This window comes from Bos indicus x Bos taurus, chromosome 5 (genome assembly GCF_003369695.1).
Source record: "Bos indicus x Bos taurus breed Angus x Brahman F1 hybrid chromosome 5, Bos_hybrid_MaternalHap_v2.0, whole genome shotgun sequence".
In the NCBI taxonomy this organism is placed as follows: Eukaryota; Metazoa; Chordata; class Mammalia; order Artiodactyla; family Bovidae; genus Bos; species Bos indicus x Bos taurus.
This window is the reverse complement of record NC_040080.1, coordinates 80,408,523-80,430,355: the sequence shown is the minus strand read 5'-3', so window position 1 is coordinate 80,430,355 and position 21,833 is coordinate 80,408,523. Positions and strand designations below refer to the sequence as shown.

The following is a 21,833-nucleotide window of genomic DNA, read 5'->3' as shown; positions in this document are numbered from 1 at the left end:
CAAAATCTATTCAATCTTCTGTTTCATTCATTGCCAACATACAAATTAGCTGAAAACTGTCAACTCTGCCTGCAGAAAATTTTCTGCTTCTATCTCTTTTCATCTCTGGTCACCATCAGCTCTTCCTTGAATATTAAAAAAGGCCTCCTAATTGGCTACACAGCTTTCACTCTTATTCTATTATGTTCCTTGTTTACCCAGAAGGCAGAAAATTAAATATATATATATACTATCACTCTCTGCCTTAAAACTGTCCAGTGATTTCTTATGACACTTAGAAAGAATTTAAACTCCTTACTATGATCTGTAAAACCCTGCTTCATATGACTCCTCCACAATTCAGAGCTGGAACCATTGTCTTTTCTACACTTAAAACACACCAAACTCCTCTCATGTAAAGGCTTTGTACTGGTTATTTTTTCTGCCTGATAGAATCTCCTCAGCAAAGTACTCCTTCTTATTATTCATATCCTAGGTCAGATAGGATCTTCTCTAAAAGGACATTCCTAACTATCCTATTAGAATTTGGCTCCCACCCAAACCATTTTAAATGTTCGTATTTGGTTATTTCTTAGATTTTATGTATTATTTATCTTTAATTGAATTGTAGTTGATTTACCATATTAGTTTCAGGTGTACAACAGTGATTCATATTTTTGATTATATCACTTTAAAAGTTATAAAATAGCAGCTATGAAATTGTATATCAATGCCATACAATATATCCTTGTAGCTTATTTATTTTATATATAGCAGCTTGTATCTCTGAATCCTGTAACCCTAGTCCCTTTTAGTTTCCATTTGCATGAAATATCTTTGCCATCTTCTCACTTTCAGTATATGTGTGTCTTTAGCTCTAAAGTGAGTCTTTTGAAAGTATCAAATACATGGGCCTCTTTTTCTACTTAATCAACCACTCTATGCCTTTTTTTTGCATTCTATGTCTTTTGATTAGAACATTTAGCATATTGACATTTGAAATGATTATTGATAGAAATGTACTTAATGCCATTCTGTTACTTGTTTTCTGGTTGTTTCTGTAGTTCTCTGTTCTTTTAGTTTCTTCCCTTGTGGTTTGATGATTTTCTGTATTTGCATGCTTGTGTTCCTTTCTCTCTAGTTTTCCTGTGTGTACAATTGTGGGTTTTGATTTGTACTTCCCATGGAGTTCATATATGTTGACCTATAAACATATCTACCTGTCTTAAACTTATAGTCATTTAAGTTCAAACACATTCTAAGATATCTACTCTTTAAACCTCCTTTGCAAGTTTTGTGTTTTGATGTCATATTTCACTTCTGCATGTTTTAACCCTTAATAGTCTTTTGTGGTTATAGTTAATTTTATAATTTCTTTTTTTTTAAATATTCATAGTTGCTTATTCAAGTGCTCGATCCACAGACCTTTACTATATATTTGACTTTACTAGTAGGATTTTTTCTTTTCTATCAATTCTTACTACTTGTTGCAGCCTTCTCTTTTCCACTTGGAAAAGATTCTTTAAAAATTTTTGTAAGATTGGTTTAGTATTGATAAACTCAATTCTGATTGATAACCATAGTGAATAGAGTATCCTAGTTTGTAGGTTTTTCCCTTTTAGCACTTTAAATATATTAGGTCACTCCCATCTGGCCTGCAAAGTTTCTGCAGAAATGTCGGGTAATAGTCTTATGGAGGTTCCCTTGTATGTGATTTTTTTTATTTTTCTCTTACTGACTTTGGAATTCTCTCTTTAACTTCTGCTATTTTCTTTATAATATGTCTTAGGTTTCTTTGGGTTCATCATGTTTGGAATCCTCTGTGATTCCTGTATCTGGATATCTCTTTCCTTCTTCAGGTTTGGAAATTTTCAGCCATAATTTCATCAAATATATTTTGGCCCTGTTTTCTCTTCTTATTCTGGAACTCTCTATAATAAAAATGTTGCTATGTTTGATGTTGTCACAGAGGTCCCTTAAGCTAGTCCCTTAAAATCTGTTTTTCTTTTGCTGTTCTGATTGGGTTATTTCCATTATTCTGTCTTCCAGATCTTTCGTATCACATCAGTTTAGTTCAGTCACTCAGTCGTGTCCGACTCTTAGCGACCCCATGAATCGCAGCACGCCAGGCCTCCATGTCCATCACCAATTGCCGGAGTTCACTGAGACTCACTTCCATCGAGTCAGTGATGCAATCCAGCCATCTCATCCTCTGTCGTCCCCTTCTCCTCCTGCCCCCAATCCCTCCCAGCATCAGAGTCTTTTCCAATGAGTCAACTCTTCTCATGAGGTGGCCAAAGTACTGGAGTTTCAGCTTTAGCATCATTCCTTCCAAAGAAATCCCAGGGCTGATCTCTTTCAGAATGGGCCAGTTGGATCTCCTTGCAGTCCAAGGGACTCTCAAGAGTCTTCTCCAACACCACAGTTCAAAAGCATCAATTCTTCGGTGCTCAGCTTTCTTCACAGTCCAACTCTCACATCCATACATGACCACAGGAAAAACCATAGCTTTGACTAGACGGACCTTTATTGACAAAGCAATACACTGCTTTTTAATACGCTATCTAGGTTGGTCATAACTTTCCTTCCAAGGAGTAAGCATCTTTTAATTTCATGGCTGCAGTCACCATCTGCAGTGATTTTGGAGCCCAAAAAAACAAAGTCTGACACTGTTTCCACTGTTTCTCCATCTATTTCCCATGAAGTGATGGGACCGGATGCCATGATCTTCGTTTTCTGAATGTTGAGCTTTAAGCCAACTTTTTCACTCTCCTCTTTCACTTTAATCAAGAGGCTTTTGAGTTCCTCTTCACTTTCTGCCATAAGGGTGGTGTCATCTGCATATCACATAGTTTGCTGTTAATTCCATCTAGTTTTCCTTTCAGTCATTGCATTCTTCAGTTGTGACTTATTCCTTTCTATATTTTCTAATTCTTGTTAAGATTTTCACTGTCTTCATTTATTCTTTTCCCAAGTTCAGTTAGTATTCTTATTATTAGTGACAAACTCTATCTGGTAAATTATTTACCTCTGTTTCCTTAGTCATTTTTTAAGGAGATTTTCCCTTGTTCTTTTGTTTTAAAGTAATTTCTCTGTATTCAGGTTTAAGTTTCTCAGACTCTGAAATTAGGTGAAACACTTCTTGTTGTTCAGTTCCTCAGTCATATCTGATTATCTGTGACCCAATGAGTGCAGCATGCCAGGCTTCCCTCTCCTTCACTATCTCCAGGACTTTGCTCAAACTCATGTCTGTTGAGTTGGTGATACCATCCAACCATCTCATCCTCTGTTGTCCCCTTCTCCTCCAGCCTCCAATCTTTTTAGCATCAGGGTCTTTTCAAATGAGTCAGCTCTTTGCATCAGGTGGTCAAAGGACTGGAGCTTCAGCTTCAGCATCAGTCCTTCCAATGAATATTCAGGCTTGATTTCTTTTAGTATTGACTGGTTTGATCTCTTTGCAGTCCAAAGAACTCTCAAGAGTGTTCTCCAGCACCACAGTTCAAAAGCATCAATTTTTTAGCACTCAGCCTTCTTTATGGTCCAACTCTCACATCATACTTGACTACTGGGAAAACCACAGCTTTGACTAGATGGACATTTTTCAGCAGAGTAATGTCTCTGCTTTTTAATATGCTGTCTAGGTTGGTCATAGCTTTTCTTCCAAGAAGCAAGTGTCTTTTATTTTCATGGCTGCAGTCACTGTCCACAATGATTTTAGAGCCCAGGAAAATAAAGTCTGTCACTGTTTCCATTGTTTCCCCATCTATTTGTTGTGAAATGATTGGACTGAATACCATTATATTAGTTTTTTGAATGTTGAATTTTAAATCAGTTTTTTTTCACTCTCCTCTTTTACTTTCATCAAGAGGCTCTTTAGTTCCTCTTTGCTTTCTGCCATAAGGGTGGTAGCATCTGCATATCTAAGGTTATTGATATTTCTTCTAGCAATCTTGATTATAGTTTGTGTTTCATCCAGCCCAGCACTTCTAATGATGTACTCTGCATAGAAGTTAAATAAGCAGGGTGACAATAAACAGCCTTGACCTACCCCTGTCCCAATTTTGATCCAGTCCATTGTTCCATGTCTGGTTCTAACTGTTGCTTTTTGACCTGCATACAGGTTTCTCAGGTGGCAGGAAAGGTGGTTTGATATTCCCATCTCTTTCAGAATTTTAGTTTATTGTGATCTACAGAGTCAAAGGCTTTAGTGTAGTCAAGGAAGAAGTAGATATTTTTCCTGGAATTCCCTTGCTTTTTCTATGATCCAATGGATGTTGGCAATTTGATCTTTGGTTCCTCTGCCTTTTCTAAATCCAACTTGTACGTCTGGAAGTTCTCAGTTCATGTATTATTGAAGCCTAGCTTGAAGGATCTTAAGCATTACTTGGTTAGAACTTGAAATGAGCACAATTGTGAGGTAGTTTAAACATTCTTTGGCATTGCCTTTCTTTGGGATTGGGATGAAACCTGACCTTTTCCAGTCCTGTGGCCACTGCTGAGTTTTCCAAATTTGCTGGCATATTGAGTGCAGCACTTTCACAGTGTCATCTTTCAGTATTTGAAATAGCTCAACTGTAATTCTATCAGTTCTTGAAGGTGTGTTCCTAGGTTGTAGTGGCTCTATCAGTCAGCATATGCCCAGTGGCTTTGGTGGGAGAGCTGGATCTATAATTAGCACAGATCACATATTTTCCTAGGGCATGCTGGTGGGATATCGGGCTGGAAATGGAGGAGCTCTACCCAAAGGCAGGTGGGAGCTGGAACTTTTCCTATGTTCAATGGCCATCACCATTCTATTGAGGGTAGTTTTGGGTCCCAGGGTGCTCAAGCAGAAGCCTTGAGGGTCAAGTTTAAGCTGGTTTCATTCCCTTTAAATGTGCTCTCCCTCTCCCCCCAGCAACAGCATCTTTGCCCCAGGGCTAAGCACTGCTAGAGCAAGGGTACTAGAGTGGGTGCCCAGAGCAGGCCAGAGCATGTGATAAGACAGTCCTGGCAAGACAGTCAGAGCTTGAGACAGCTCCCAATTCACAGCCTCTGTGAGCACAAGCAATGGTTTTCTTTGCTCCATTCAGATCCAGTGCTTGTTCTTTGCCAGTTCTATCCCCCACAGTTGCGCAATCTCCTTGGCAATGTAGCCTTTGTTTTACTGGGGAGTTGGTCTGAAGAAGGCATCTGGAACAGGCTGGGACAGATGCTGGGCTGTCCCAGGAAATCACTCCAGCAGATTTTGCTCTTCATGAATGAGATCTTATTTTTCTACAGCCATCTTGTAAGTCCCACCAGTATTGAAATCTGCTACTGGGGCTCATCTTCCTGGTGCTGGACTCTGTGGTTGGGGAACCTTAGATGTGGCTCAAACCACTCTCCAGGGAGGACCTCTGAGCCTGGGATATCCCCCTTCCACTTCTATGTCCCCTACTAGGGCTATGGTCCCAACCTGATTACTTCTCCCTTTCAACTTGACTCTACAAGGATCTTACTTAAGAGCCTTGATTCCAATAGCCCCCAGTTTTTTTCAGTGAGAATTGCTCTACATGTAGGTGAGCATGTGTAGGTGAGCATGTTTTTGATGTGTTCATTGAGGGAAGTGAGCTCAAGTCCTCTACTCTGTCATCTTGGTCTCTTCCTCCATTATCTATTTATTTAATTTATTGCTCTGTCATTTGATGTTATCATATTTATTTGTCATATTTTTCTCTCCTTCCTTATCTCTCTCCCTTTCTTTCCATTAGTTTGTTAAATCCTGTGAGAAGAGGATCTGGGTCTGGCTTGATCTTTTCTCTATCCTCAATACCTAGAGCTGTCGAGGGCATATAGCATACTTTTGGTAAATTAATAAATTGAAAAAATACTATGAGGTACCATTTCACGCCAGTCAGAATGGCTGCGATCCAAAAGTCTACAAGCAATAAATGCTGGAGAGGGTGTGGAGAAAAGGGAACCCTCTTACACTGTTAGTGGGAATACAAACTAGTACAGTATGGAGAACAGTGTGGAGATTCTTTAAAAAACTGGAAATAGAACTGCCTTATGATCCAGCAATCCCACTGCTGGGCATACACACTGGGGAAACCAGAAGGAAAAGAGACACGTATACCCCAATGTTCATCGCAGCACTGTTTATAATAGCCAGGACATGGAAGCAACCTAGATGCCCATCAGCAGATGAATGGATAAGAAAGCTGTGGTACATATACACAATGGAATATTACTCAGCCATTAAAAAGAAAACATTTGAATCAGTTCTAATAAGGTAGATGAAACTGGAGCCTATTATACAGAGTGAAGTAAGCCAGAAGGAAAAACACCAATACAGTATACTAACGCATATATATGGAATTTAGAAAGATGGTAACAATAACCCTGTGTACGAGACAGCAAAAGAGACACTGATGTATAGAACAGTCTTATGGACTCTATGGGAGAGGGAGAGGGTGGGAAGATTTGGGAGAATGGCAAATTTTATAAAAAAAATAAAAAGAAAAAGAAAAAAAAAAGAAAAAATAACAAAGGAATAAATGCTCATTTTATAAGTTACAAAGCTGATGCTTAAATACTGAGGTACCACTTCAGTATTCTTGCCTTGAGAACCCTATGAACAGTATGAAAAGGCAAAATGATAGGATACTGAAAGAGACACTCCCCAGGGCAGTAGGTGCCCAATATGCTACTGGAGATCAGTGGAGAAATAACTCCAGAAAGAATTAAGGGATGGAGCCAAAGCAAAAACAATACCCAGCTGTGGATGTGACTGGTGATAGAAGCAAGGTCTGATGCTGTAAAGAGCAATATTGCATAGGAACCTGGAATGTCAGGTCCATGAATGAAGGCAAATTGGAAGTGGTCAAACAAGAGATGGCAAGAGTGAATGTGGACATTCGAGGAATCAGCGAACTGAAATGGACTGGAATGGGTGAATTTAACTCAGATGACCATTATATCTACTACTGTGGGCAGGAATCCCTCAGAAGAAATGGAGTGGCCATCATGGTCAACAAAAGAGTCCAAAATGCAGTACTTGGATGCAATCTCAAAAACAACAGAATGATCTCTGTTCATTTCCAAGGCAAACCATTCAATATCACAGTAATGCAAGTCTATGCCCCAACCAGTAAGGCTGAAGAAGCTGAAGTTGAACAGTTCTATGAAGACCTACAAGACCTTTTAGAACTAACATCAAAAAAAGATGTCCTCTTCATTATAGGGGACTGGAATGCAAAAGTAGGAAGTCAAGAAACATCTGGAGTAACAGGCAAGTTTGGCCTTGGAATACGGAATGAAGCAGAGCAAAGACTAATAGAGTTTTGCCAAGAAAATGCACTGGTCATAACAAACACCCTTTTCCAACAACACAAGAGAAGACTCTACACATGGACATCACCAGATGGTCAACACCAAAATCAGATTGATTATATTCTTTGCAGCCAAAGATGGAGAAGCTCTATACAGTCAGCAAAAACAAGACCAGGAGCTGACTGTGGCTCAGACCATGAACTCCTTATTGCCAAATTCAGACTTAAATTGAAGAAAGTAGGGCAGACCACTAGACCATTCAGGTATGACCTAAATCAAATCCCTTATGATTATACAGTGGAACTGAGAGATAGATTTAAGGGCCTAGATCTGATATATAGACTGCCTGATGAACTATGGACTGAGGTTCGTGACATTGTACAGGAGACAGGGATCAAGACCATCTCCATGGAAAGAAATGCAAAAAAGCAAAATGGCTGTCTGGGGAGGCCTTACAAATAGCTGTGAAAAGAAGAGAAGTGAAAAGCAAAGGAGAAAAGGAAAGATATAAGCATCTGAATGCAGAGTTCCAAAGAATAGCAAGAAGAGATAAGAAAGCCTTCTTCAGCGATCAGTGCAAAGAAATAGAGGAAAACAACAGAATGGGAAAGACTAGGGATCTCTTCAAGAAAATCAGATATACCAAAGGAACATTTCATGCAAAGATGGGCTCGATAAAGGACAGAAATGGTATGGACCTAATAGAAGCAGAAGATATTAAGAAGAGGTGGCAAGAATACACAGAAGAACTGTACAAAAAAGATCTTCATGACCCAGATAATCACGATGGTGTGATCATTGACCTAGAGCCAGACATCCTGGAACGTGAAGTCAAGTGGGCCTTAGAAAGCATCATTACGAACAAAGCTAGTGGAGGTGATGGAATTCCAGTTGAGCTCTTTCAAATGCTGAAAGATGATGCTGTGAAAGTGCTGCAGTCAATATGCCAGCAAATTTGGAAAACTCAGCAGTGGCCACAGGACTGGAAAAGGTCAGTTTTCATTCCAATCCCAAAGAAAGGCAACGCTAAAGAATGCTCAAACTACCGCACAATTGCACTCATCTCACACGCTAGTAAAGTAATGCTCAAAATTCTCCAAGCCAGGCTTCAGCAATATGTGAACCGTGAACTTCCTGATGTTCAAGCTGGTTTTAGAAAAGGCAGAGGAACCAGAGATCAAATTGCCAGCATCCACTGGATCATGGAAAAAGCAAAAGAGTTCCAGAAAAGCATCTATTTCTGCTTTATTGACTATGCCAAAGCCTTTGAGTGTGTGGATCACAATAAACTGTGGGAAATTCTGAAAGAGATGGGAATAGCAGACCACCTGATCTGCCTCTTGAGAAATCTGTATGCAGGTCAGGAAGCAACAGTTAGAACTGGACATGGAACAACAGACTGGTTCCAAATAGGAAAAGGAGTTCGTCAAGGCTGTATATTGTCACCCTGTTTATTTAACTTATATGCAGAGTACATCATGAGAAGCGCTGGACTGGAAGAAACACAAGCTGGAATCAAGATTGCTGGGAGAAATATCAATCACCTCAGATATGCAGATGACACCACCAGATATGCAGAAAGTGAAGAGGAACTCAAAAGCCTCTTGATGAAAGTGAAAGTGGAGAGTGAAAAATTTGGCTTAAAGCTCAACATTCAGAAAACGAAGATCATGGCATCCGGTCCCATCACTTCATGGGAAATAGATGGAGAAGCAGTGGAAACAGTGTCAGACTTTATTTTTCTGGGCTCCAAAATCACTGCAGATGGTGGTTGCAGCCATGAAATTAAAAGACGCTTACTCCTTGGAAGGAAAGTTATGACCAACCTAGATAGCATGTTCAAAAGCAGAGACATTACTTTGCCAACAAAGATTCATCTAGTGAAGGCTATGGTTTTTCCTGTGGTCATGTATGGATGTGAGAGTTGGACTGTGAAGAAGGCTGAGCACCGAAGAATTGATGCTTTTGAAGTGTGGTGCTGGAGAAGACTCTTGAGAGTCTCTTGGCCTACAAGGAGATCCAACCAGTCCATTCTGAAGGAGATCAGCCCTGGGATTACTTTGGAAGGAATGATGCTAAAGTTGAAACTCCAGTACTTTGGCCACCTCATGCTAAGAGTTGACTCATTGGAAAAGACTCTGATACTGGGAGGGATTGGGGGCAAGAGGAGAAGGGGACGACAGAGGATGAGATGGCTGGATTGCATCACTGACTCGATGGAAGTGAGTCTCAGTGAACTCCGGCAATTGGTGATGGACATGGAGGCCTGGCGTGCTGCGATTCACGGGGTCGCAAAGAGTCGCACACGACTGACCAACTGATCTGAACTGATCTGATCTGATGTCTACCAATACACAATTGAGTAAGTGACAGGGACAAATTTGAAACCCCTCTTTGATACCAAAGTCTGGATCCTACCTCCATGCTCTGTTATACCATTAGGACTATCTTTTCACCCAAATAAATTTCCAAACTCTAATGGTAATAATGTCTTCAAATCCTTGTGAAACTTCCCAGGATTCTGAATATAAATTCTCTTCTTCTATTTGTTCAACTTAATCAAGAAGGAACTATCATAGTGAAGCCAGGGAGATGAGGATGAGCACAAAATGTGAGCAGGGCAGGAGGTCTTATTATATTAACAGCGAGAACATACAGTAATAAGAGAGTGAAGATAACACTTCAACATTTAACTTGCATTTGCATTGTACAATGATGACATAAATCAAAGCATAGAATAATTACATAATTTTCATTTTCTCACCCTGTTGATGCATTCTTATAAAACCAAGTTTAAAATAATAAACTAATTATCTAATGATGCAAGATTTTGTGGATAGTCTTTAGAAAACGAGGTTCTGCAATTTTATTTCTGAAATGGATATTAATTATGTGAAAGTAATTGCCACTTTTTTCATCTACAATAACTAACAATGGTTTTGTTGTTTTTGATGTATTTTAAAACTTATATGATTTTAAAGGCTAAAGTTGAAACCCAAATGTGCTGATTGCTAGTAGTAAATTTCTCTCACCTGTACCTGTATCATTCCATCGGGAATTTTGGCAAGTATATAACACACATATTGAGACTCACGTGCTTTCTTGGTGAAGGTCTCAATCATATCACTGGGAGGTCCACACCCTGCACTATTGCACGCCCTGACTTCCACAAAATACTGGGTGTCAGGCAGAAGGTTCTCCAGCCTGGCCGAGTATTCTTGGCTAGCAACTTGAACTCTGTGTGCAGCTGCTTCTTTGTCATGGGAAGCCCAGTACCGAATCTGCAAACATGCAAGTTAAGTAAGGTTTTTTCATGATTCAGACACTTCAGTCGTAAAAATTCTTTTCAACTTGTTATGACACCATTGATGATGGCTGGGCATCAGATTCTCAAATGTTACTTGCTGTTCCATTTTTATTAGTCTTAGACTATGGCAAAGCATATAATGCAGATCTGATTAAAGATGTCAAAAGCAAATTAAAGCCTCACTTCAAGGCCTGAAATAGCCATACACAGATGAAAAAAGAGAAAAAGCCAAAAAACTTTGCATAAGGTTTGCTCTCAAAACATAAAAGTGGTCTCTGTTTAGAAGCATTTGACACAATAATTTATATCATTGGTTTTCTGCTTTATTTCTGTTTATATGATTGCAAATTTGTTAAGGGTCCCTGATAAAAACAACCACATGGTCTAAAACAGGCTAGCATAATTATTTTTTGCTAGCTTATTTCAGAAGTATGTAAAAGAATCTTCTTTGAACCTATATAGAGACCAGCTATCAAAGAAATATTATACCTAATAACTGGTTGCAGAAATTATTTATCTTTAAAATGTTTTAAAAATTTTCATTCATGTGGTGATTAGAAATGATTACTTTTACCATCTAGCATATCAATGACAGCCTTAATAGGCTCTTAAATTTTAAGTTAAAGCCATGAATTATAATTTTCATTCCTCATATAAATTTTTGGTTAAAAAATCCATAATTATATCTAAGTTATAAATAAAAATAAAAGCTTGCTTATAAGTTTACCTCTATTTTATATTTTAAATGCCCTGTCTATAAAACAATGAGATTTGAATTTCACAATTCACCAAAATACTATAGGATAATATTTAATATTGATATAATTCTGAAATTTTTTTACATAAACACATATGAAGCCATTATAAAATGGAACTGGACAGCTCAAATTTCTTCAGTAACAAAATGGGGTTTATATGTAGAATGAGCACATTTTTTTAAAAAAGGCTAGTTACTAATTTCTGATTGGTTTCCTTTGATATATTTTTATCTTGTTGACTAGTGCTCATTTTTTCTGAGGCCAATATGTTTTTTCCAAAGAGTTTTGATAGAATCTCTTTGGCTTTTCTGCTCTCTGACCAAGGATGGCTCAGAACTGAAGAAGTAGAATTATACCAAGTGGTTCCAAAGTCAGATGGCAGAGAAAAGATTTATGATGGTAGGAGTATCCTTGTGAAGGCATGAGTTTCCTCATGCTGGGAGCATTCAGGCAGCGCCTACATTCATCTGAGAAGGAGGAAGACAGCCTACATTTTAGTGGGCATTTGAACTGTGTGACATGTAAGGCCTCTTCCACTCCTTGGCTGAAGAGAAATAAAATGTGCATTTATATTCCAATGAAATGCCAGGTACTAAAGTAGGATCATTCATATGTATCATTTTCTCAACAAGTCTGGAATGGTAGCATTTACCTTGCTTAATGCTGCAGTCCATGGGGTCACAAAGAGTCGGACAGGACTCTTAGTCGGACACAGACACTTAGTGACTGAAGAACACCACCTTGTTATACAGCAATCAAAACTGAAGCCCCTGAGCTTCAGGTACTTTTATATGGATGCCTGTTGACTGAGACCACCTTTCACAATCTTCATTCCAATATCACAACTTTTCTATACAGTTTAAAGAGGAGAAACTTTTTTTTTTAAGGCATTGTATATTTATATTGTTGTGCCAACCTCCTCTGCTGTACATCAAAGTGACTCAGTTGCCTATATATATATATATATATACATTTTTTAAATATTCTTTTCCATATTCTGTGATAAACCATAAAGGAAAAGAGAAGATTTTTAACTAGATATTCCTAAGATAGTAAGCACTAAAATGAGGACTTAAGAGTGACAAATTTTTTGACATTTTACCCAAAATTCCATGAGGCATTTTGGCAATAGAGAAGGAAAGAGCAAAAGTGTCTTTAATTTACTCTTTGCATCTATATCCTAAGTGTCAAATTACTATATTCATCTGATTTTGACACAGATCTATGTTACACGGTCTCCACTGGAATTCCCAATAAACTTAAGCATTGCTTTAGTTATGCCATGGTAACTAGGGAACCCAGAGAGTTATTGAGTGTGCAAAATAATCCCTGATTTCCTTATTTTATGAGATTTGAATGACACTTTTACAGTATTTTAAGCATCTACTAATGAAAGCATCTGATACAAAATTATTTTGGTTGAATAAGCTCTCTCCTTAACTCAAATCATGCATTTACATATAAGTTGCAATATTTTCAAACAATTCTAAATTAAACAGTCTATATAAAATATGCCATTGTATTTTTTTATCTGAACCAGCCATTGGCCATGCACTTAGAGATAATTTCCAAATAGACAATTTGGGCGACTGCATTTTGATCCTCGCCCTGAGTTGCCCATTGAGGTAAAGAACCAACTTTAACCTGAGAGAAAACTGCTTGGAATGAAGTGAACCCATAGTAACGGAGCAGAACAAATGCATGCTTTTGACTAATCACTAGGGAGACCGAAAGACAGCCTGAATGAACTAGTGTAAAAATAAATAAATAAATGAAGCAGTTTTTGCTTTAAGGATAGTTGACCATAAATTTCTTTTCACATGCTAGAGCAACATATGCTGTATTTATTTCTATTGCATGCTGTGATATTATATAAATTTAACTCTTTATTTACATATTCCTAAAATCTGTACAACACTCCATGTCTAGTGTTAATCTATCTTAGTGTTTATTAAACAATTATGGAATTACATCATTACTGGTCTCTACTATTACTAGATTATAAATTGCTTGAGGACGAATATTAACTATTTTGAACACGATGTACAGAGGACTGCAGTTGATGTATGACACTCATTCATTCACTGAATAAATATTTATTGTGTATTTACATTGTACCAGCTACTGTGCTAGGTGCTGGGAATATAGTAGTGAACCAAGCAAACATGTTTTTGCCTTCATAAATCTTTAAAATAGAAATCAAAATGTTTAAGTCTACATAGATTACTAATATCTTTGATGGAATAATCTGTGTATAATTTTACCCCAAGAAAATTTACTCTTTATAACAATATTGGAAAGCTGAAAAGAAAAGCCTCAGAAAAAGGACTAACTCATACTTTTAATAAAGAATAATTATACTTTCCATACATTTATGAGCTACAACAACACCACTTTTGAATAAAGATAGTAGTTATATTCCTTCCAAGGGAAATGTAAAAAAATTTAATAAATAAATAAAGACCTAGATGTTACAATTATGGTAGTGCTTAAAAACATTTAGCACTTTTGAAAATTAGACTTGCTCCATTGTTATTTTCTACTTCAGTAGTAAACTTTTGTTGCAGATTTCCAAATTCTCTCCTTCAAATTCTAAATTTTCTGAAAAAAAAAAATCTTCTAATAACTGAATATTCTTTTGTTATAGATCTAATGGGTTTTCCTGATAGATCAGTTGGTAAAGAATCCGCCTGCAATGCAGGAGACCCCGGTTCAATTCCTGGGTTAGGAAGATCTTCTGGAAAAGGGGTAGACTACCCACTCCAATATTCCTGGGATTCCCTTGTGGTTCAGCTGGTAAAGAAGTCACCTGCAATGTGGGAGACCTGGGTTCAATCCCTGGGTTGGGAAAATCCCCTGAAGAAGGGAAAAGCTACCCACTCCAGTATTCTGGCCTGGAGAATTTATGGATGGGATTACAAAGAGTTGGACATGACAACTGAATGTTCTTTTGTTATGGATTTAATACAGTTTTCCAGAAAATAATCTAAGTATGGGTACTTAAATAAAAACTGAAGTTCTGCAACAAAAAGTTCAACCTTTAAAAGATGTTATATAATAGCTTGATATCATCCAGATCGCAGACTAAGTCATGCATTAGTACATTCTATGGGTTTAAGAAGAGCAGTAATATAAATCTTTAAAAATCTGTATTCTTACACCTCTTGGAAGCTATTCAAAGTTCATTTTTATTCTAGCCATTGGTTCAGGAACTAAACAGTTCTATGCAGGCTTCAACCAGCTTCCCATAAGTACTACCTGCATTTTTCCTCTACTATTTCCACTAAACTCTCACTTCCTGTCTTGGATAATGCTTGATGCTGCAGTGTGAACTTTGCCCTGCAGTTCATGCAGGGAGGGGAGGTGGTGCCCTGGGGCCATTCTTAACCTGTGGGCAATTACAGTGGTTGAAAGCTTCCCCTTTCATCCCATGTGGGTCAGTTCTGAATCACATTTATGATGTTCCTCAAAGATCCCAAGGGATGGAGTATCGGTTGCCCACAGTGGTTGCCGACCTGATAAAGCATTTTTCTAACCAAGCTTCTCCCTCTTCTGTTCATTCTGCTGTTTCTTCTTATGTACTCCCTGGGATCATATTTAAAACAAATAAATAAGCAACAATAACAACAGCAAAATCACTAACTTTTTCTACACCTGTGTCTGACTTTCCTTTTAGGAGATCAGATCAAGATACATGCCTTCTCCAAATAAGAAAATACCATGCTTCCTAACATGAGCTTCTGCTCTCCACAATAATTTGACTTTTTAAGACATCTGAGTAAACTGCTCAGGATTGATAATCTTTTAAGAATAATCAATCATCTTCATTAATCTCTGATTCAGCTGCTAAGAAGCTTTCTGTTATTACTGATAGCACATTGTACTTGTTTTCATTAAGGGAATTCTTTACCTGCTGGGTAAGTAAACTAAGTCTTTTGTGGATTCCTGGGCCGGAGCCCAAAGTTCTAATATGCCTTTGATAAGAAACACTTCTTGAATTCTTCCAGTTCACCTACACTGCGGGAAATTAAGAACAAGGTTAGAAGTGGTGAGCTCTTTAACTAGCCAAGGTGGGGCGGATGGAGGGGGGGAAGAAAATAAAACTTGAACTTTCTATAAGACAAACTTAAAACCACAAAGGTTTATTTTTAAATCCAACTGCCTACAATTCTCACTTAAATCTCAGGAAATTAACCTTGAGATGGGGGTCAATCACACAGCTTTTCATTTATCTTATTTTATTAACTTGCTTTTTTTCTGTTTCTTTATAATTTAGACCCATTGTACATTTTCATGGGAAGTGCAGTGGAGTATTAGCTTTCATGATCATCTGTCTTGTTAAATCATTGACTTTTTCCTTCATATTTTAAAACAGAAACAATAACCATATTATAGCGAGCCAAGCTTTTCCCCCATAAAGAACATTTTCTTAGAGGAGAATAAATGTTATGGATTGTCTCTTTTAAACTGTCATGCTTGACTCTTTGATATTCAAGGCTCTGTGTGAAAAACATAAAGGCTTTTTGAAAAGGAACAAATGGCAATAATAATTTTGTGATTTACTTCCAACACTTTTAACTATTCTCTGGAGAGGCAAGACCTAGGTTCAAGTCAGGATATACCAATTATTACTCAGATAAATGTTTTCAAACCTCCAAGTTCTTCATCTTTAAAATGGAAAAAAATAATAGTATTTATTCCCTGAGATTGTGTGGATTCAATACGATGAGCTTAATTAAAATTTTAATATAATAAGGATTAACAAATATTATCAGTTATTATTATTAACATCATCATTATCTTCTTCAAATGTCCAATGACTTGAAATAGGGGATGACATTAAGTGCAGGTTATTTAATTTCTTCCACATGATGGAAGGATATGAGGCAGTGATTACTCTCAGCTTTGTAGGTGAGGAAATTAGGGCTCAGACAATTTGAATAAATTTTCCACAGAATTCTTAAGTGACACAGCTGAGAAATTAAATGCATGTATGCTCACCAACAAAGTTCATAATTTTCTAGTGTGGAGTTGCTAAACACCAGAAATCTACGAAACTAAACTTGCTAGCATACAGTTTTTTTATCATTTGAGGAAATCATAGCTGTTAAACATTATTTGAAGATTATTTTTTGCTGACTATTTAATTTGGCAAAACTTAATTTAGCTAATTTCCCCATCAAGAGCATATATTCTGATTATTGTCTAAATTCACTGGTACCAGGGCATCATTTCTTATCTTGTATGTTCTTTGTCATCTGCATTTCAGAAGTTATAAAATAGTTAGTATATAATTATTTGATAAAGACAAGATATATTTTGGTGGCATGTTTTTAACAAAGTAAAATATATCTTCAGCATTTTGACAATGCATGAGGTATATATTAATCTTTTTTCTTTTATTGCTTAGAAAGCAATAATGTTAAAAAAAGAAGAAAATCTATGTCTAAAATATGGCTTGAAAACTCTAAATATTGATGTGTTCTCTCAAGATACCTTGGACTAGTTTATTATAGGGGCTTGTAACATTTAGTGAATTTCTCTGTTTCCCATTTCTTTTCTACCAGCTGTAAATGGAAGTTTGCTGCTGCTAAGTCGCTTCAGTCATATCCGACTCTGTGCGACCCCATAGACGGCAGCCCACCAGGCTCCCCGGTCCCTGGGATTCTCCAGGCAAGAACACTGGAGTGGGTTGCCATTTCCTTCTCCAATGCATGCAAGTGAAAAGTGAAAGTGAAGTCGCTCAGTCGTGTCTGACTCTTAGCGACCCCATGGACTGCAGCCCACCAGGCTCCTCCATCCATGGAATTTTCCAGGCAAGAGTACTGGAGTGGGGTGCCATTGCCTTCTCCGAAATGGAAGTTTAATATGTTATGAATATTGGATCTTCACAGTCCACTTCTATAACTCCACAGTCTTGATGATAACTTCAGCTAAATGTTTGCAAGAATAATCTGAAAACATTTTGACATCTAACTACCCCAATTATAACACATGATACCAAGAAAAATCTTCCTGTTAGGTTGTGTGTTTGCAACTTAAAACCTTAGGCTGCTCCTATGGTTACATGGTCTTGAGAAAGTTAGATTGCAGCATTTTATTTGACCATACTTTAGTATTTCTATCAGTACTCAGTGAATATTTCATTTATGCCTATGATATGCCCACTATTCTTGACACAGAGCAAAAGAGACAAAATGCTACCCTCATGAAATGAATATTCCACTGATGTATGATAAAGCACAAGAACTGAGGGCAAGTTGACTGGGTGGGCAGCTCACCAGCCACAGCTTCAGAAGGTCAGTTACTGTCCACTCACTGAATAAAATAAAGGGAGTCTGTGATTTGGCATAAATCATAGCACTTGGAATCAGGACATCTGAATTTTAGGCAGTCTCTGACATTTTCCCTTGGTGCTAAGACAAGTCATTGAAACACTTTGACATCCATTTGCTCATTGGTAAAGGTAGGATGATGTCAGTTCTTAATTTTCAGTCTTTGTGCTATGAGATGACTTCAATTTTCCTACACAATTGAGTCTAAATTTCATAATAAAGATCCAAACTGAACTAGCTTTAATATCCCAGGTCTGATTTCCTTTGACTAAAACAAGTCCTCCCCTTTCCTGCTGGCTAATTCCTACTACTCTTTTAAGACTTATTTCGAAGGAAGTTACCTTTGACATATTTTGAGTTTGCCAATTTTCTGCCTTCATATATAATATAATGGGATATATATTTAGTATATTTAGAAGTGTTTCTTTAGGAGGTTCTTTTGGAAGTAGAACTACTGAGTCAAATATGATAAACATTTTAAATTACCAAAATGATTTCCCCAAAACTTGAGATTCACCAGATGTTATGAGAACATTTGTTTCAAAAGATCATGTTTAAGCCTTAGTTTTATTACTTTAGTTTTTATTTTGGTCAATTGTTTACTTACACATAGGACTCTACATCTCTCATAGATAAGTTGGTTGGAAATCTCCACTTTACTCATGATAATTAATTAATAAATATCCAACATATTGAACACAGAAAATATAGTGTTGTCACATAAATCAGAAGGATGCAGCACACTGAAAGATGCGACATATTTGAAAACATATGCTGATAATTATGAGTAGATGTATTTCTGTTTGATAAAAATTGAACTCACCTGATAGCTTTCTACTATTTTTTCTACAACATGCTCCCAATGAACAGATATCTCAGAAGATGATAAGACTTTTACTCCTACTGCTGTTGGGGCTTCACTGGGAGCTGAAATTTGATGAGAACAATGCATTCTTACATAAGATGCTTATATTAAGAAACTCAAATAGCACCATTTGCTGTATGAATGGATGAAACTATATTAGTATTTAAAATAGTTTTAATATTTCCAAAGAAAATAGTTCAAAAATTTTATTATTTATTTCTCTATTTTTATTTATGTCATGGCTATCAGTAATACACACACACATATTCATATATATGAATGTTAATATAGAGACACATATGCATACATATGTACACACACACTTTTACAAAATACGGAAATCCATAAGAATTTCTCTGATATCCTTGAGCAAGAACCATACTAATATTTTATATTTCTTTTAATTAACTTGTTTATGAAAGCTTGTGAATACAAATCAAAATTTATTATTAATGTGTTCAACTTATCAACTCTATATATATTATTAAAAATAGGAAATTAGGTATTTCTTACAGAAAATTATTCATTAACAATTAATTTTCAACTTTCTCATGCTATTTGTATGAGCTAAAGATACACAGCAATACTTTCCTCTTTTTCTTTTACGTTTAAGCTAAGTTTTTTTTTTAAGATCATTTGAAACAAGTTGTGACATTCACTGCTTCTTGGGCTCAGGAAAGCTTTTATAAATCTAATCTTCCAATTGGGCATCAAGTCAAATATGTATCAAAAAGGCCTCTGTTCAGTGAAAAAAAAATACTCTATATCCCTTACAAAAATTACACAAAGAAACTAAGGAAATCTTAAGCAGGAATGATCAGGAGTAATCAATTTTTATTGTCTTTTCTGAACAAGACAAAATACTCTTTTATGCTGAAGTGTCCTGCATGTGAACACTGTTGTCTTTCCAAAACAAGGTAAATGTGTGGTACTATGATTGATTTCTTAGCAGTAAAAGAGAAAATGAACGTTTATACAAGTTTCAGCACATGCAGGTTTTATGAGGCTTATGAAACATTTAGGAAAGAAATGTAATTAAATACAGATGGCCATAACTAAAGACATGACAAGCATGACCTTTACCTGATTACTTTAGCATCAAATAAAACATTAAGAATGATACTAGGTGAGAAGATGACTTGTAAAATATTTTATATTTTCATTTTCTCTGTGAGTTGTACATATGTCATTCAAACTATTAAGATTGAGTCAAGTTATAATATTTCTTCAAATTAGAGCGAGTTTTGAAAATGTAAAATTCATTACCGAGGATTAAAAAGTCCAGAATTGATTATAAATTTAGAAATTTCTACTTGTTTTTCTATGTGTTTATCTTTCAAAAAGAGTGTGTGTACATAGATACATATATAATATAGTTGTTTATGTTTGTATTGGAAGTAAAGATCATGGAATGATTTGAATATATACATTTTTAACAAATATGAAAGCTAACAAATCTATGACTATAGCGCATAAACTTTAAGCGATAGCTAAATGTTTCTTGTGGACCAAACATAACGTAAATTGGGTAAACTAACAAATAGTGCTTTTTCTCTAAGAAATCATAAGAATATTTCACATAGCTTTAAGTTTTAAAACCCTTCCATTGTTGCTTGTCACACATGTGCAAAATGAAACTTATCCAAGCACAAATGTGTTAGGTCAGAAAGCAATGAAAATTTCTACTTTCTCTTTTAGTTATTAATTATTTACCTAATGCACACAAGTAGAAGGTATAATAAGGAAGTATTATCTTTTCAAATAGGAAAATAAATAATAAAAATGTAGTAACTTAAATAGGAAATCATAGAAATTAGTGTAATTACATTTAAAATTATGTATCATTTATCATAGATATATAAAGTTCTTTAGGAACATGATTGGTTCAATTAAAGTTTCTAGAAAAACAGAGAACCAGTATCGGTAATTTTATCCCTTTCATATATATTTTTATTTTCAAGAAAAAAACTTACATTGGCCTTCTGACCCCTTTTTCATAGAATTATGCCTAAATTCCCTTTAATAAAATTCCAGGATGCTACTGTTGATAAAGAATCTGCCTGCAACGCTGGAGACCCTGGTTCAATCCCTGGGTAGGGAAGATCTCCTGGAGAAGGGAATGACAACCCACTCCAGTATTCTTGCCCGGAGAATTCCATGGACAGATGAGTCTGATGGGCTACAGTCTGTGGAGTCGCAAAGAGTTGGACACAATTGAGTGACTAACACTAACACTAACACTAATGAACATGCTACTGTAATGACAAAAAAAAGTTACATAAATGCTACATTACACATTTTTGAGTTAAATGGAGAAATTTTATCAAAAATTATATTATTAATTAAATATTATTAGTATTATTAAAGAGTTGGTAAACTAGTGAATTTTATGAATGAACAGGCACACTGAGGTTCTCAAATCTAGAGATTTTCTGACTGCAAAATTATAATTAAGAGATCAGGAATAGGGTCTAAGCCAACGATTTTAGTGGCGATTTACTAACTACCATAAACACAATCTAAAGGATGAAAAAGATTTTAGCAACATTCTTGTCATTTAGATAAAGAGACTGACATGCTGATTTGGCTCAAAATAATACTGAAAAGACTGCAAACAAAATGCCTACTAGAGAATCAGATTTTTCATCCCTCATCATGTCAGTGGGGCCTTTCTTTCACCTACCGTCTTGTGCGGAGTGGATGACAGCTGTGAGACTGTAGGGTCCGTCTCCTTTGTTGTTGAAAGCTTTGACTTTGACTTGAAATGCAGTGGAAGGGCGCATGGTCTCGTCTTTATGGACATAGCGGCCAGTATCTGGATTAGTAACTGTCACTTTTTTCCATTCTTCCCCATCAAATGGCTTAAATGCCACTATGTAACCAAAATTGTTGCCGTAATGGTATTCTCTTGACAAAGGCTAAATAGAAATTGAAATGTTAAACAGGTTTAAGCAATAGAGGTAACGGAGAAAATCATATGCAAACAAAAATGCTACACATGGAAGCAGGCTTTCTGTAGAAACATTTTTATTTCTTAAGTGAGAGCTGCCTACAAAAATTCGGCACAAACAAGCTGCAACACGTGAGACTTCATTTACCAAGTTCACTATTTCTGAAACACTCTGGGGGAGGGGTACCTCTCACTCTGGGTCTTTTTACTTTCAGTTTCTTCCTTCAAGGGTGCTTTCCCTGAGTCAAAAGACCCTTCCCTCACATTCTGAAGGCTAAAAAACTACTTGGTGCTTTCCCTGGCCACAGGATCTGCCATTTTAAGATTCTTTGTGCAATAATCCATA

General features: G+C 36.5%; 1 protein-coding gene across 3 annotated transcripts in view; it reads right to left on the bottom strand.

Moving 5' to 3' along the window:
- The window catches only part of CNTN1 (contactin 1), a 405,010-nt gene that overhangs the window by 52,489 nt on the left and 330,688 nt on the right, over positions 1 to 21,833 (bottom strand). For all 3 annotated transcript variants that reach the window (XM_027542588.1, XM_027542590.1, XM_027542589.1), the window contains 3 exons: positions 21,221 to 21,455; positions 18,496 to 18,599; positions 10,367 to 10,553 (listed from right to left, as the gene is read on the bottom strand). In XM_027542588.1, the coding sequence (XP_027398389.1) occupies positions 10,367 to 10,553; positions 18,496 to 18,599; positions 21,221 to 21,455 (526 nt within the window). The remainder of the gene's footprint in view (positions 1 to 10,366; positions 10,554 to 18,495; positions 18,600 to 21,220; positions 21,456 to 21,833) is intronic.